This window comes from Sorex araneus, chromosome X (genome assembly GCF_027595985.1).
Source record: "Sorex araneus isolate mSorAra2 chromosome X, mSorAra2.pri, whole genome shotgun sequence".
Classification (NCBI taxonomy): domain Eukaryota; kingdom Metazoa; phylum Chordata; class Mammalia; order Eulipotyphla; family Soricidae; genus Sorex; species Sorex araneus.
Genome location: NC_073313.1, coordinates 347,868,957 through 347,886,228, shown reverse-complemented (window position 1 = coordinate 347,886,228; position 17,272 = coordinate 347,868,957). Strand labels below are relative to the sequence as shown.

At 47.4% G+C, this 17,272-nt stretch overlaps 1 protein-coding gene across 1 annotated transcript in view; it reads right to left on the bottom strand.

Annotated features, from left to right (window-relative positions):
• Positions 1–16,340, bottom strand: part of TRIB2 (tribbles pseudokinase 2) — a 29,553-nt gene extending 13,213 nt beyond the window's left edge. Inside the window, exons 1-2 of the mRNA XM_004609352.2 lie at positions 14,659–16,340; positions 9,300–9,592 (exon numbers count right to left, since the gene is read on the bottom strand). Of these exons, the coding sequence (XP_004609409.1) occupies positions 9,300–9,592; positions 14,659–14,928 (563 nt within the window). The 5' untranslated portion in view covers positions 14,929–16,340. The remainder of the gene's footprint in view (positions 1–9,299; positions 9,593–14,658) is intronic.
• Between the last annotated feature and the right edge of the window lie 932 nt (positions 16,341–17,272).

Below are 17,272 nucleotides of genomic sequence, written 5' to 3'. Positions count from 1 at the left end.
ACGATTGCTCAACTCCCATGTCCACGATCCACCCACACCTCATCCCCACTCCAACATTTCAGGACAGATAGACACATTCAAATCACTTTCCATGAACCGCTTTCTCCCATCAATATGCCTAGGGTTCTTTTTTTCTGATTCTGTTGATACCTCCAGGGCACATAGAGATCCATATATCCATTTGGTTAAATGTCACACATTTACTAAGTACTTACAATGCTAAATCACGTGCCAGGCCCAGATACAGGAAAATGAATGGAAGTCATCTTGCAATTTTGTAAAAAAAAGTACAGAGCCCACACTATAACATAGGATGGCAGAACAGAGGGAAATGGCACGGTGGGTCAACTGCGGGCCTGTCTACACAAGCACGGCTACTCAGAGAATACTGAGCAAATGTAGACGCCAGTGGGTCAATCCTCTGGTATAGGCCTGATGCCTAATTGTGCCCCAAATTTCTTTCTCAAGGTGGTACAGAAAGTATGATATTGTACCTGCCATCTGCTTTCAGGAGTCAACCACAGATATTTTAAAGCCTTGATCAGGAGTGTGGTACCTTGATGATTATTAACTATGAACCCCAAGAGAAACCTTACTTCTTGGGTTTAAATTGATTTATTTACATACAGTTGTCCACCGTAATGCATGGCTACCCAAGCACCAAGGAAAGCAACTTCTGTCCCCACCCAGTAGAGAGTCAGAAATAGCCCCAAGTACCTCTGAGTGTGGCCCCTCCCCTCCAAAATTAAATGAATCCAGTTATTAGGATGAAATGAGCTCATTTTGTTAGAAAGGGATTCTATATATTGTGACAGAAGTCCCACAAGGGCTGGTTTCTGAGTGATTTGACACTGCAGTAGCTCCAGCTCCTAGACTTGCGACGGGCATATGATAGATATTCAATAAGTATTTGTTGAACAAAGAAGCAAATTCAGGGACAGAGAGACAGTGCAGCCGTAAGGCACTTGTCTTGTAGGTGGCTGAGCAGGGTTCAATTCCCAGCACCATAAACGATCCCCTGAGCACCACAGAGCGTGGCTCACAAATCAATCAAAAACAAACTAAAAGAATAAAAATACAAAATAAAATGCTTGGGCTGTTAAGGTATGTGTCACAGAACTATCAAGAACTACCAAGAACAATCAAGACAATGTATTATTTAAAAAAATTATTTATACTTATACTGTACTTTAGATAACATGGTTACAATAGAGCTAACTTTTATGGTTTTAATGTGAAAATTTACCAATTTTTATTTGAAATTGCTACGGGATCTAGGCGCTAAGCTGCATACTTTAAGGTCATTATCTCCATCCAAACCCAGAGAGGCTACACCAAGGTCAAACCACAAAGTAAAGTAATCAAACGTCTTTCTGCTCTGCTTTCTGTGGGGTCCATAAGCTCATTTACTAAGAAGAAACAGCAAACAATTAAGTCAGAGATACTTCTGAAGAATACCCACTAGTCCTTTTTCTAAGCACAGAACCCTAAAGAAGTTCTTCCCTCTTATGTTGATTAGAGCTATTCTTCATAAATAAAATTATACTTCATCACGGACACCGACAAGTCCCTGAAATAACCATCAGTGTTGCTGGTTGCATCATTAAGTCAAAAGGGGAACATTCAGTTAATTTCTCACTTGGTGTGGTACTCTAAAAATAGCTCTCATGGACAAGGGTGACTGGATTATGAAGGAAACTTAATGGCAGAGCATTTGCTGCCCGTCCATAAGGTTCTGGGCTTGAAATCCAATCCCCAAATAAGCCAAAGTAGATGTCTACATGGATAGTCATAAAATTTAATCCTTAAGAGCTCCTATTTTGCCAAGACATAGGTGTAATGAGCTGCATTTCACCGCCCCTGTCTCTTTGTCTCATTCTGTCCTTAGAATCCACTGGGTTGCTCTTACTCAATAAAGTCGATGTTCACTCGCTAACCGCCCAGTTTTTTCCAAAAGCAGTGACCAGAACAGTTCCTGTCCCCAAGAAGCAGATCCTTCCCAGTAACAGAGGAGGACCACCCGGACAGTTGCAGGCTGTCAGAAGGGAGATACATCAGAGATGTCAGAGACAATGGGAGGCAATGGGGTGGGATCATTCTTACTCCTGGGAAGAAACAGTGAGGTGAGCTGTCCCTTAAGAGAGCACTGCAGCACTGTCCTCCCCTTGCTCATCTATTTGCTCAGGCGGGCACCAGTAACGTCTCCATTGTGAGACTTGTTACTATTTTTGGCATATCGAATACGCCACGGGTAGCTTGCCAGGCTCTGCCGTGTGGGCGGGATACTCTCAGTAGCTTGCCAGGCTCTCCAAGAGGGACGGAAGAATCGAACCCAGGTCGGCCTTGTGTAAAGGAAACGCCCTACCTGCTGTGCTATCACTCCAGTCCCTTTAGGTATTCTACCTAAATAAGGAAATTCCAGGTATTCAAGGCTTCTTCAAAGAAAAAAAAAGGGACTCTGCTAAATGATGGCGAGTGTACAACTGAAAGCATGTACAACAGCCACTGTTCATGACAGAAGCAGAATGTGGTCTCGAGAGCTGCCCTGGCTGTCCTGTGGACTTGGTTAGGTACTGAAGCTTCAGCAGAGGCAGGGGCAGCCGGAAGAGCTAAGGCTCTGCAGACAGTCACATCCACGAAGAGCACCCTGGCCGCGGCTGATGAGAGAAGGAGAAAGCAGCAGGCCCCTCCCCACCGGCTCCACATACGCAGGGCAGCCCAGGTCTGCGTCTCCGCAGATGGTGTTTATTACGCCGCAATCCCCAGGGCCCGTGGGCTCCTGCAGAGGGTACCAGCTTCCCTCCTGCAGAAACAAGCACCGAGCAGCTTCCACAAAGCAGAGGAAATGAAACCTGTGACGTCAGCCGATAAAGATCTCTCGAGGCAAAGAAGAAACATGTACAGAGGCATGTTTCTCTGTTCACATGGGGTATTTTGGTGCCATCAAATGTCAACACTGAACTGCAATTGGGTGCAGGGCATGACGGGGGTGGAGGGGGTGGGGGAAGGCAGGGGGTTACAAGTACCCTTATCCCGTGGAGAAAAAAGACAAGTTGAGCCAAACAAGGTCTGCTATTAGCAACAACTATCCTGTCCTCTGTTTAGCCTCTGGACTGTAGCCTAAGCACAGGCCGCCTTAAAGGGGGCTCCCCGAGGGGCCACACGGAATGCAGGGGAGGTTAAGGGCAGCCAGAGCTAACCTCTCGCTGGCAGGTGATTATATGCCACGAGTCAGGCCCGCTAGCATAAATTCATTTCATTCCAGAAAGAAAATCTTCCTGTTATTGCTACTTTGCAGGTGAGGCAATCTGAATCCAAGAACAGGTTGGGTCACCTGTCAAGGAGAAGTTTACTAATAAGTCAAGAGCAGAGACACGAATCCAGACAGAGACTCTGTCATGACACAGGAGTGACGCCTGGCCTTCCTCGGAGAGCAAGACACCCTCAGAGCCTCCGACTCTAATAGACGGCCTCCAGGGATGGCTGCCCAGGCAGACCACTGGAAGGCTACAGTAGGGATGGGGGACAGGGGCACACGCCCTGGGACTCAGCACTGAACTGTCTCTCTCAGGCTCAGGGCTCCCACCTCTGTGGGTTTCTCCTACTTACACTGATCATTTCAGGATTTTTGTCTTACAGTGCTTTGTTTTGGGAGCCACACCCAGTGGTGCTGAGGGTTTACTCCTGGGTCTGTGCTCCAGGGGTCACTCCTGGTGGCACTTGGGGTGGGGGGATCGAACCTGGGTCAGCTGTTGTGTTCCAAGTTTCAGATTTAACTCTAGGAACTCTAGACATGAAGGTATATCCATGGCAAATTCAATCAAAGTAGGGATTAACATCCTCCAAGAAGCTATTCAAGGACTGTGGGCCCTAGTGACCCCTCAGCCCCCCCTTTAATCCTTACAAGCCAAAGGACTGACGGTTCGAGCTGCAGAAACATCCCAGGAAGAAGTGGCGACACAGGGATGGGAAGACAGTGGCCACTCCCTGCACACATCCTGTTGACTCCCCAGTCTAGTTAAGATACAGATTTCACAGCACATGTATGTGAATTGAGCTCTCCCAGTACCACGGAGGATCTGATTAGGATTCAACCACAGAGAGGAACAGGAGGTTTAAATCTAGAACCTTCCTCTCTTCATGGCAAAGGCCACCAAAGCGCTGGCCCACAATCCCTGTGACCATACAGAGCCTGGGAACTGCTCCCCCAAGATGGCTCTGTTTGACTGACGATGCTAAGACCAGCTCCTTCCATTGTCCAGTGCTTGCCCTTGCATTCACAGAAGTATCTCACTAAACCCTCACATTCACCCTATCAGGATTCTATCATTATTTCTGCATTGGGAAAATTGCAGATCCCGAACAGTAAGTGATTAATTGAAATCAACTGGCAGACACAGGGGAGAGGCAGAATTTGGATCTAGAACTCAAATCCAAAGAAAATAAAGCAGAAAAACCTGACCTGTTGCTCATTCACCATGGCATCAGAGAAGACCCACAGACATGGGCCTGGACCCAACACTGGAAATCAAGTGCTTACCATGTCTGCAAAGCTGCTCTTGGGAAACTGGGCTTATGACACAGACACCCCCACTGGGGATATTTTCATGAGAAGCCGGAGGTCCAGAATGAAAAATCTATACATGGGAAGTCAGATCCAGGGCTCATTCTATACCACGTGCAACTCACTAGCTTCTCTGCCTACTGCCTCTGCCCTCAGTCACTTTCAAGATCATCGAAGAGCAAGGAGCAGATCCTTGATGGAGAGAAGGCTGCAAAACAAGGCGTCTGGACTTGGGAAGCTCAGCAAAGCAACACTTCCAAAAGTCTGCAAAGATGTGTTCTTCTCCCAGGGCAGTGCAGGAAATAGGTGCGACCTCCATAGCTACACTTCCCAAAGCCTCTCCTAGTCAACCTGCCATTCCCTCCCGTGGTGAACGCTATCTCAAGAGGAAGCTTTAGACTAACAGACAAAATCTATTGATTGGGTTCTATTGTTATGAATAAGGTGAGGACAGCCAGCAAAATGTGTGTGTGTGTGTGTGTGTGTCTGTGTGTGTATGTGTGTGTGTGTGTGTAGTGAGGGCTGGGGGTAGGGGAGTCCCTGGCTCCAGTTGCCCAGTAGTGAGGTGGTCCAGGCAGGCTGCCCAGCAGGCCAAAGAGGGCCTTTGCGGTGAAACTCACCAACCACTGGGAAACACAGAGGCAGCAATCACTGAGTGACACTCTCCAGCGTCTTTGACTTTAAAATCCAGGGGTCAAATCCAAAAGAAGAACATGCAGGCCAGGGCAAGGTGACTCAGTATGCTAGAGCACACGCTCTGCAAATGGAAGGACTGGGTTTGATCCCCCAACACTGCAGCATAACCCCAGCATCGCCAGGAGTGACCCCCTCAACACTGGGCTGGGAGTAGACCACCCACCCGCCCTCCCCAGGGACAGCTCCTAAACCAAAATAACAGCAATAATAAATAAAATAACATGGGAGGAAGAAAGTTTACAAGGCAATTTTCTCTTCCCACAGAGAATTGATAACAGGGCAGGGGGAAAAGAATGTATTTTGCCAACAAATGAGAAGAACATCTACAATGTCTTGGAAAACAGAAAGCCCTGCTCAGATCTGCAGAAATACTCGTCGTGTTTCTGAATGGAAAATTCACTGGGACTTGCTTCTTCAGTGTGTGCAGCAGAGAAAGCGTTTTGGGGTGAAATGACATGACTGCCTGGCTGTGGTGTGACCTTGAAAACAGTCACATTATCCCTGTGTGGCCCGGTCACCCCCTGCATCAGACTGAGAGTGACCCTTCTCCTTTCTGGTCTTTCGGAGCTGCTGGTGGCTCCATCGTAAACAAACCAGTAAGCTCCTCCCAATCACGGGATAGTTTCTTCTGCAGAAGGAAACTGCTCCATGACATGAAAAGGGACTAAAGTCTGAGACTGGCTCCAGTCAAGTGCTCTCTAGTTTCCGGTTCACGTAGCATACTTCTTTCTGACCCCTTTGTTTTAGAAATGGTTATGCCCTTTCACAAAAGTCAAACAAAACTCCAGACTGCTCCTCGGAGACCCACCGACCTTGTACCAGAAACTTCTTCATCTTGGTATTTCTTCCCTGGGTCCTAGGCCATCTAGGATTCAGGCTTCTGCTACAATGTGCTCTTTAAAATTTTTACAAATCATCTCCTAAAGGACACCGCTAGGTCTGGGGGTGGCTGTGGGGGGAAGCCAGCCCCAGAGTATGCTCTGACTCAGCCTCTTCTGTGTTTCTAGCAATCTGTGGGCACTGAGGCACCCTCACCTTGGAAATCTGCTTCTTGGCAAGAAACTCAAAGGCCTGAAGCCTCTTGTACTCTCAGGAACCTTGGAAGCCCTGTCCTTGCTCCCACGTTCTACACCCTGGGGACAAATCCACCCCACACTGATTCATTTCACAAACATGATCTGCTAGAGGTGCTTTTGCTGGCCCTGCCACCCTGCTGATGCCTGAAATTCCTAAAGAGAAATCATCAAAGATAACACTTATAATCTTTCAGACCTTGTGACAGGCATTCACTGGCCTCACTCCCTCAGGCAAGCAAATTAATTTCTTGTGCACTGACTTAAGCAGAATATGCTCTTCGACTCTTTCCTGCCTGAGACAGTGAGAATTTACCGTGCATCACTTTTACAGCTCTCCTCAATAAAATGCACACAATACCTCCCCAATTAGTAGAGAGAATTAAGAACGCTGAACAATATCCTCGCAGAGGTCACCAGCTATTACCTCTTATTTTTGTACTATAGTTATTAGAACTCTCAGAAAACTGGAACAGAGAAGGGCATAGAGGGTATCTTTGTCAACGTTCTTTGGGGAGTTGGGATATATCCAAATGCTACTATTCAAAACTGCAGAACTGAAAGGCTCTGAAGGATCTGACTGTCAATGTAACAAACTCAGGGCAATAAAAAGATGTAAAAAATTGAGGCTGAGGGATGAAGAAGGAAGACAGATGGTTGGGGGTGGGGGACAGGAGATGTTGGAAGCATAAGGTCACAAATGAATTAGAAGCAAATCATGAGGGGCTGGAGCGATAGCGCAGTGAGTAGGGTGTTTGCCTTGCACGAGGCTGACCCGGGTTCGATTCCCAGCATCCCATGTGGTTCCCTGAGCACCACCAGGAGTGATTCCTGAGTGCATGAGCCAGGAGTAATCCCTGTGCATTGCTGAGTGTGACCCAAAAAGAAAAAAAAATCAAGATAACAAGCTGGATTGTGGGTTTGGAGCAATAGCACAGCGGGTAGGGCATTTGCCTTGCACGCTTCTGACTGGGTTCGATTCCCAGCATCCCATATCCCTGAGCAGCGCCAGGAGTAATTCCTGAGTGCAAAATCAGGAGTAACCCCTGTGCATTGCCGTTTGTGACCCAAAAAGCCAAAAATAAATAAATAAAATTAAAAAAGAACTTGGATTGCAAGGCACCCAGGATGAAGCATCTGAAGTAATGATGATAAAAGGCTGACAATGCCCCACACTCTTAGTCCTAGAAAAGTGCCATCACCTCTCTTCACTGTGTTCATAAAGATCCAAGCCATTCATTATGAGGGAGCAGGATATTAGCTACTATCAGTACATGTGATGCCCCTTTATTGGTAAAAATATGAAACAATAACCAACCTCTGAAGGCTTAGGAAACCCAAATGCTACCTGCACTTTGTATACTTGGCTGGCTTATGAATACATAAAATTGTACCATTGGTTTAAATGACAATAAGCCCTTTACCTTCACTAATCCCTAACTACTTCCCAAGCATTTATTTCCCCATTAGATGCACAAACCAGAGAGCACCGCTAGATCATTTTCATTTGGAGGTCATCAGACTTCTCTAAGCAATAATCTAAAAATATCACAGGATAAATGGTAAACTAACTGGAAGGCAGAAAATCCTGCTAGCAAGTATTGTCTTTGTTGATACATAAGGGTACTCCAGAAATGTCTGCTGAGTGAGGGAATGAATGAATTTCACCAGTATTCTTATAATCAGATGGTCCTGAACAGTTTTGACAATGGACCCTCCACTTTGTTAACCACAGGTCTAGTAAACATGAGTATGCCCAATGCCACCATAAGAGGTTCATGATATCATAAATGCATAAACAATTCTTAGAGTATAGTCGGGCTGGAGCAATAGCACAGCGGGTAGGGCATTTGCCTTGCATGAGGCCGAGCTGGGTTCAGTTCTTCTGCCTCTCTCGGAGAGCCCGGCAAGCTACTGAGATTATCCTGCCCGCACGACAGACCCTGGCAAGCTATCCATGGCATATTCTATATGCCAAACACAGTAACAAGTTTCACAATGGAGACGTTACTGGTGCCTGCTCGAGCAAATCGATGAGCAATGGGATGACAGTGATGACAGTAAAGAATTATAGTCAGCAACAAATATAAACCAGCTTCCTCCATTTCATGTTTTACTTTCAAAAGCATATTCTTTAAAAAACAAAAAAGTACCATGAGAGAGTTTTTGCAACCAAAGTCAGCAGGAGAAGGAAGCAGTGCCTCAGTGAAGTCTGTTAATTAGACTGTAATGAGTTATGGAAGAACCATGAATAGGACCCAGATGCCTGGTATCCTGTCCAGCTGTCTACTGATAGAACCGAGGCCTCCCATTCCTGGGCTTTGCACTGGCAGTCCCCTCACCTGACACACTGGTCCTTCTCACAATACCACCACTGCAAGTCTTGCATCTTCCAAATCTTGGCTCCAAAACCCACCTCTCTTGAAACAACTTTCTTGACTCTCCGGGTCCTGGTTGGAACTAACATCCATGTCCCTCCTTCCAATCTGATCTGTTGCATGCCTTCATTTCAGGCATGTAATGCTTCCTTTTGGGGTCAGCTAACTAGCTAATTACTCTTGATATACACATTGTTAGTAACAGTGACTGAGGCCTGTAGTTAGAAAACGTTCCCTGAATGAATGAATGACTTACAACGACGATTGCTGGGCTCTCAACATTCTGAAAATAGGGTTTTGATACCTTTGCCTTACATTGTCCCCTCCAGCCTTCACGGCACTGAAACAAAGGAAATTACCAGGTCACTGATCATCCTGGCATCTACGTTTTGAGCATTTGATAGCACTGTCAAGAGTGACTGGCAATTTGTTTTCCAAGGACACTGAACACACTGCAAACAGACACCTCTCTTTGTCCTCTGTATCCAGACCCGGACAACAGGCAGCAAAAATGGTCCATTCCCATCTTTCAAGCCAGCCGCACTGAGCCGCTACAAGTTCTTGGATCTGGGCAGGAACAAGACTTACCTTTCTTCATCCTTAAAGATGAATTTCCGCAGCTTGAGATCCCGCAGCACCAGACCCCCGTCGTGGCAGTGGGCCACTGCTGAGGCGATCTGGTAGAACAGTCTGGCTGCCTCCTCCTCCCTCAGCTTCTTGCAGGTGCGGACAAAGGAATGCATGTCCCCATAGCTGCGCTCAAAGAACACATAGGCTTTGGTCTCCCCCAGGATAATTTCGGTGATTTGGTTGATGTTGCTATGGGCAGACAGGCAAAAGCACGGGGCCAGGGACTCCTGGTAGCAGCTGATATCAAATACCTAGGGCAGAAGTAACAAGACCAAAGTCAGAAGCATCTTTCATGCAATCACATCACAGAGTCTGGATACCTGTCATAGACCTGAGATTTTTGAGATGGCAGAAAGCATGTGGAACTTGGACCCAGACCACCCTGAGCCTCCTACCAGCTGTGTGGCATTAAATTAGTAGCTTGGCCTCCCTGAGCTTCAAAATCTTCATGTGCAAAATGAACAAATGATACTTGACTCTCCCATGTTGGGAAGATTTAAATGAAAAAGGGAAGGTAAATGAGCTCTGCAAGACAAACATAGTACTCCAATGTTACTACTTTTCCTCATTTCTAATCACCCTTGCTTATAGAACTAAAGCAAAATCTAAAAAAAAAATGTGGACTATCTCAAGTTACACAGAAACACCTTATTTGCCTTTGAAAGATACACATTAGCACTATATAACTGTAGCAACATTATAGGGCATACTAGATTCTAAAGAATCTGTCACTGTCACTGTCATCCCCATTGCTCATCGATTTGTTCAAGCGGGCACCAGTAATGTCTCTCATTGAGAGACTTATTGTTACTGTTTTTGGCATATCCAATACGCAAGGGTAGCTTGCCAGGCTCTAGCAAATTCTATAAATTTGCATTGTACAACTATGCAACATATTAGAAATGTATATACATTAAGTAGCTAGGCTTTGCTATTTGTGATCTAATTCAACACCTTCATCTTACAGATGTAGACCTAGGGGCTCAGTTGTGAAAATGCCACATCAAGCCCCCAGTGGCAGAGCTAGGAAGAGGGCACAGTCTTCAAGAGGGAAGGGAAGCAGAAGCTTCTTTCTCTGCTCCCTCCACAGAGATCTAGTTCAATGAATCTGTTATGCAACGATTTTCTATGAATCAAAATTAGCCTGCGAAATGCCATCTCACTGTGGGGTTCTTTCAAAAGAAGATCCACCCTCAATACCTTTTCTTTCTTTCTTTTTTTTTTTTTTTGAAGCAGACTTAACAGGAATGAACACTACAGAGAATATTTGAAGTTAGAAGAAAAAGCTTTCATTCATTTCAAGAAGGTCTCTGTTAAACTGGGGATACTGACCCCGGGGTTTGGAATGTGGTTTTACTATCCGCCGGGAATGTGGGTACTGTTCCAGTCTGTGTGAGTGGCGGGGCCGGCGTGAAAGTGCTTCTCTGGGAAGCACCTAAGGCCAATGCACTAATGTCATCAATGCACCATCCTTTAGCTTCTTACATGTTTTTCTCAGTAGTTAGAATATATTCCCCTTAAGTATCAGTTTGCAATGTGGTGAGAGAAAGGTTGGCACAGAAATCACCAAACCTGAGGCTCTAATTAGCCACCAATTCTTTGGATGAGGTCACTGATACTGGGCGCCGTGTTGGACAAAGCCCAGGATCTCCCCCTTTCTTCTCAACTTGAAGACACAGTGAGCACTGTTAACCTTTCATGGGTACAGGTCTCTCATGATAATCTTATAAAAACAATCGCCACCACAACAAGGACCACCAACAAAAAGCTTCATCTCTCTTAGCAAAGGAGGCCAGCCCATTTGCAAATGCATGCACAATGCTAGATTCATTCTAATGGGATTCATGCTTCCTGAAATCTATTCAGGGATACAGGCTATCATTTAAGAATCATGAGTTAAGTCACTCTCTTAGATTCAAAGGTGGAGAAAAAAAAAAAGAAATCTGTGCCTCCAACAGCGCTGCTAAGAAGCTCTTCCTTGGGCAAGGAAGCAAAGTAACATTGTGAATGAACTATAATGAGGCATCTCAGGAAAACGGCACAGCTGCTGCCACCCTAACCTAGAATTTAAGAATGAATACTTCAACATCTCCAGAGACCACAAATCACACCCTGAAACTGTCAAATGATGACCTACGAGTGGTGACCTCAGAGATCCGTTCAATTAGGAATCTGAAATGCTTGAGTCAACTTTCACACCCAGACTGTAGGCAGCAGAAACCCAGGAAAGCCTCAAAAATTTCAGAGAGCAATAAATACTTCACAGAGGCTAATGTAAACACACTGCGTTGTATAATGAGGATATGTTTGGAAGCCGCAGGCTGCAGGCTCTCTCACCAGTGCTTATGGGGTTAGGATTATAATGTACTTCCTGCTTTGAGTTACATTTAGAAAATAAATGAAAGGTACTTTTTGCTCAGACCAGTGTAATCTAGCTGATTACACGGCACCCCTGCTGAAAAACTAAATGTACACAGAATGAAATGAAAAATAAAATTTAAAAAAAAAATGAAACAAATTATGGCAGCTTCAAAATGTAGGCCATCCCCTTTGTAGAAAAGACCAAATTCCAAGATGGTGGACAGAGTATGAAAAAATAAAGCAAGTACTTAGGTTTTCCCAAATGAGTAGGAGCCAAAGTTTTATTAGTAGCTATAACAGGCATTTATGGGTTTGCATTGGTATTTAAACCATCACCTTCAAGTGCAAAATCAAGTCATAAGCCTGGTTGCCAGCTTCTTTAAAATGTTTAATTTGGAGCCTTAGTTATATAACATGATTTAGCTAAGGCAGTAAGATTAGGCCATCATTAATAAATAGCATGTGCAAAAAAAAAAAAAGTGTCTCTCCTGCAAAGATAGTAATTATGTCACTATGAGAATTAGCTACCAACATTTCCTTGAACTAAATAAACTAAAGCCCCTCTCCAGCCTCAAAGCTCCCTTCCTTTGATGAGCGTAAAGTAGACACAGGAGACAATAAACATGCTTAATTGTTTTGGACACATGACCCTCAAATCTCTCTGCCATATCCACTAAAATTCTCTATACATCCTCTATATTAAGAGGCATCTCTAGATTTGATCAATTTTTGCAAAGATTTCCCCTCTCCCATTTCAGATCTACACTGAAGCTAAGAAACGTGAACTCTGTATATTAAAACAGCAAAAGGAACTTGACTTAATGTGTAGATTTTACTGAGCACTGGAGTAAAAAAGAATCCACGGTATATGAGAGTAGTTCACAGAAGCAACCATATAAAACCACTTGGAGTCTCCTAAGATATATTCAACTATGCTTGCATAAGTCACCCACATCACCTCTGGTAAAAAGGCAGGAAAACAGAAGCTGCTGTGTCTTAAAGGGATGACCTCTGTCAAGCAGAACAATGATACTGCACTTAAATCCACTTGCAGCCACACAGTAATTGGTGAGGGGTTGATTCAATCTTTGCAATAACTAAACCGGCAGATTAAGTAGAGTTTCGGGGCAGAGAGCAAGTCTCCGAATGACATGGTAAGGTCAGCCCTAAGTGAAATATGTCTTGATGTATCTGAAGGGAGAAAGAAAGAGCAGGGGCTGGAGTCACCTCTGCTTTTAAACAAAGAAATAACAGCCAGATGCTTCTGCAGAATTTGGCAGTGGAGTCCCTTTACTTAAAAGCATCTCCAGTCTTTGAAAAATATTAAAATATCATACTGAAGTTGAGCAAAAGGAGTGAAAACACACACTGCTGGATGATTGTGCATATTTCATAGGAGAGCTGCAGCTCAGTGGAACTCATTCATTTCAAAGGATGACTACCCTATTGTGCAACATTGTAGGTCTTCTGAGAATTCAACCCAGCTCTGAATAGCCTACTGAATTTTGGTTAACAGGGCACAGTTGCTCTGGGTCTCAGTCACTTGGAGAAGATGCAAAATACCAAATGCTCAGTACTTGCAGAGAAAAATATTTAATGAGACTCTGGTTTTAGCCCCCTGAGATTGGAATCGAACAACTGCAAAACTGAACCCAAGACCTCCAAAAACCCCAGTTTTTTTTTCTTGAAATACTTAGGTCCCCTGTGAAATACAGCAAGTCCACAAAGCAGTCTGTGGTTAATGGAAAAAGTGTGAGGCATTATGTGCAACACAGCTGTGTACAGTGCCCATTGCAAAGACAGTGGGGGGTCCCCACTTCTGCACCCCCCCCAAGAAGAGGGAACAATTTTAAATTTATGTGGTAATGAATTTTTGATACCCACAACCAGTTCCTGGGGAGACTTATCCTGTCTTGTGCTGTTTTTTCCTTTTTTTCTCTTTTCATAGCAATTTCCCTGCTCATCCCTTCTCTGGAGCCCCGTGGGTGCACAAAGAAACACACACATACACACACACTCACACATACACAAAACAGTCACTCATCAGGGTCAAAGACAAAAAGGAAACTGAAGTGCCCATCTGTGTATTAGCCCTATGAATCCCGGGGAATCCAAAACCTTGCAGGGTGGGGGGGAGGGGGCGGGGGAGCGCAGGAAGAGTACAGTGAGGTAAGTCTGCAGATGAGAAGAAAGGAAGATAAGAAAGACCCCCCACCCCAACCCCGCCCCCCGCCAAGGACTCACTAGTTCCTACACTCAAAGGTGCCTGGTGCCTTAGATTTCCATCCACATCCACATTTCCCCCTGCCCCCCCATAACCCCCAGTTCTGCTTTTCAGGGCTCCAGGCAAGAGAAAGCTCTTTGTAAACTGCTTCCCCGCGCGGGGCTCCGTCAGAAGGGACACCTTTGTGTGTCTCTTTTAAAGGGCACCTTCGGAACAAAGGTTTAACACCTGCACGCTGCTAAGAACAATGGCTGCGAAAAGAACCAAGTCGTCAGTGCCTTAAAATTAGCCCGGGATTCCCTACTCCCAGTGGGAAGGGGAGGGGGCTAGACCCAAGGAGAAATCCCCCGGGCAGTGGGGACCCTGCCCCGCGCAGAGGCGCACCACGAGCTCGGGGAAGCACCGGGGTGCGTGGCCCCCGCGCAGTCCCGCCGCCCTTCCCGCCCCGGACTCTCCCCTAAACGCCCCCGCCGCAGCCCGCCCCATTGTCTGATTGTCTGCAACGGTCTAAAAACTTCTCAACTAGTCGAACGTGAACATAGAAATAAACCCGTTTCACGAGGCCACGGATAATTATCTCCTGAATCTCCTTCCCCTGGACTTAGGGTTTGGGTGACCTCCCGCCCCCCTCCACTGGGTCGGAGAATCTTTATAACAGACAAAAAAAAAAAAAAAAAGCAAAGAAATCCCAGGCTTTCTTTTTTTTAATTTTTTTTTTTTTTTTTTTTTTACCTTGCACACCAGCTCCTCTCCACTGTGCAGATGCACGGCACGAAAAACGTGGTCTCCCTCCAGAGGTTCCAACAATAAGTATTTCCCGATGCAAGAAACGCAATGCGACAAGTTCGGAGTCTCGGGCGGGCTCGGGGAGCCAAGGTTCGGGCTGAAACTCTGGCTGGGTTCGGCGGACCTTATAGACGACAACTCTTCGAAATCCTGGGTTTTGTTCCGCGATCGCCCATATCTTGCTATTGTGATAGGGGTGGACCTGTGTATGTTCATGAGTGTGGGGATCGCACACGACCGACCAACCAACAAACAAACAAACAAAAAAACCCCGCTGGAGAGATGAGTCGCGGGCGAGAGCTGCTGCAGGCGCCTCCGTGCCACGGATCTTAAAAGGGAACGAGAGGGGAGGGGACGGGAAGGGGACTACGTGGAGAAAGAGTTAGAAGCCCCAGAATGGGCGCCGACCGGCACCTAGTCCGCTCCGAGCCCGGCTCCCGGGGGGCGCTCAGTCGGCAACTCGGGTCCTTTTGTTACCCCAAAGCAGCCCGCGGTGTGCAGAAATCTCCAGCACTTTTTTGTTTGTTTCGCTCGCCCGCTCGCTCGCTCGCTCTCCTCTTTCTTTCCTCTGTCCCTCTTTCCAACGTGGATCTAGACGCGTCACCGGCTGGCTAAGGTGGGGAGCTGCAGCGCCCGAACTCCCGAAGCGATCCCCACGCAGGCTTCCGAATCGCAGACGGGTCGTGCAATCTTCGCGGGCGAGCCGCGGCGGCTAGGTCTCCCAGCGTTAGAGACCCAGCCAAAAAAAAGAGAAAGGAAATAAGCACGGGTCTACCGGCTCGCGCCGCCAGGCAGACAGAATCCGCGCGGCACCCCCTTTTTTGGTGGAAAGGGTGGGGGGCGTGGAAGGAGGGGGGGGGGTTCTGGAGAGGGTAGTTACCTACGTTCTAACTGTAGGTGGCGTCTGAGGCTTTTCCAAGATTGCCAGAGCTCTCCAAAAATTAAACAAACAGACCAAAAAAAAAAAAAAAAGAGAGAGCATTTAACTTAGAGCGGTCAGCGATGCCAACAAAAGATTGCAAAAGCTGGGCACGGGAGTTGCAGCGTGGCCCGGGCACAGGTACCGGGACAAAGCCAGGACTTGGCCCGCCAGGCAGGGGTCAGCACAGGCTCATGCTGTCGCTGCTCCCTGGCGCTCCAGAACGTCCTCCAAATACTGAGAGAAGTGCGGGCAGGGACAAGGACAGATCAATGGTCTCCGATTTCCTAGGCACGAGCTTCCGGGGGGTCCTCCAGGCACGGGAAGCGCCTCTACCAACCTGCAGCGTTCCTTCCCCGCGGTAGGCGGGGATCTTGCTTGGAATAATTTGCAACCACTCCGATTCCCCCTGCCCTAAACCCAAATTGCCTGCTAGGGTTTGTTTTGGAGGAAACTGGCGGCTTTCCTTCTTTTTCTTTTTCTTTTCTTTTTTTTCCTTCCTCTACACAGAGGTAAGAGGACTGAGTATTTAGAATGGAAGGTGGGGGTTGCAAGGGGGGGGGGGGGGTGGCCGACAGTGTCCGAGGCCAATCCCAGTGCTCAGCAAGCCCGCATCTCCCGGCGAGGCGGTATTAATAGTTACTTACGTGGCCGGGGATCTCGGAGCGCGCCGGGCTGATGTGTGCGCGTGTGTGCGCGCGCGCGCCTCGCTCGCGCTTGGTCTCCCCATTCAATGTCACCGACACAATTCCACGGAGTCTCCGCCCCCCGGCCCCCCGCGGCGCCCGCGACTGGCTCAGCCCCGAGCCGGCCCGCCCCACCCCCCTGCCCAGGCCCCCCTCATTGAGCCGGTCACCCATCAATCATTCTCGCTGTTGCCAGTCGGCGGGCGGCTCCCAGAGCCGGGCGGCTGAGCGGGCGGCTGCCTCAGCAGTTGCAGCTCCGGGTTCGGGGCGCGAGGGCTACCCGGGCCGCTGCCTGGCTTAGCCTTGGCGAGAGGTAAAGATAGTATTATAAGCTTCCGCGCCCCGGGGAGAGCGAGGAGAGCACAGGGGACCACCGGGAGGGAGTCTGAGAGCCGCCGCGGGATCTCTTCGGACGGCGAGCACGGCTGCAAGCTGCTTGCTCCGACAGGAGTCAGGTAGCAGCAACTGATTAGTGATCCTCCCCAGCGGCTTCAGCAGCGACTCATGTACTACTTTGTATCCAGTTCATCTTCCCTACATTATCCCCGCCCCCCCCGGAAGTCTGGCATCCGCTGAGCATCAGTCACCGGGACTCCTACTCCACTGAGCTAGGAGCTCTCCTCCAGTTCCAAAGAACACTCTTGCTTGAACCCCCTTGCTGCACGAAGTTTCAAAATATTCGTTTCGCTCTCTCCAACAGCGTCCTCCCCATTTAAAAGGAAACCAATTGCTTATTTTTAGTAGGCGTCCCCAGTCCACCCGCCCCGCCCCCAGTTCTCTACTACCGACTTTTCTCTCCTCCATCCCCTACCCCCCCACTTAATTTTGAGTATTTTTCAGCGGACCGGTTGAAAGCACCCCTTGACTCAGTAGAACGTAATCACATTTTTCCTGTGCCAGGGCAAAGCCTTGAAAGCCCAGTGAAACAAACCTTTCCACCCACCCTTCCTTTGTG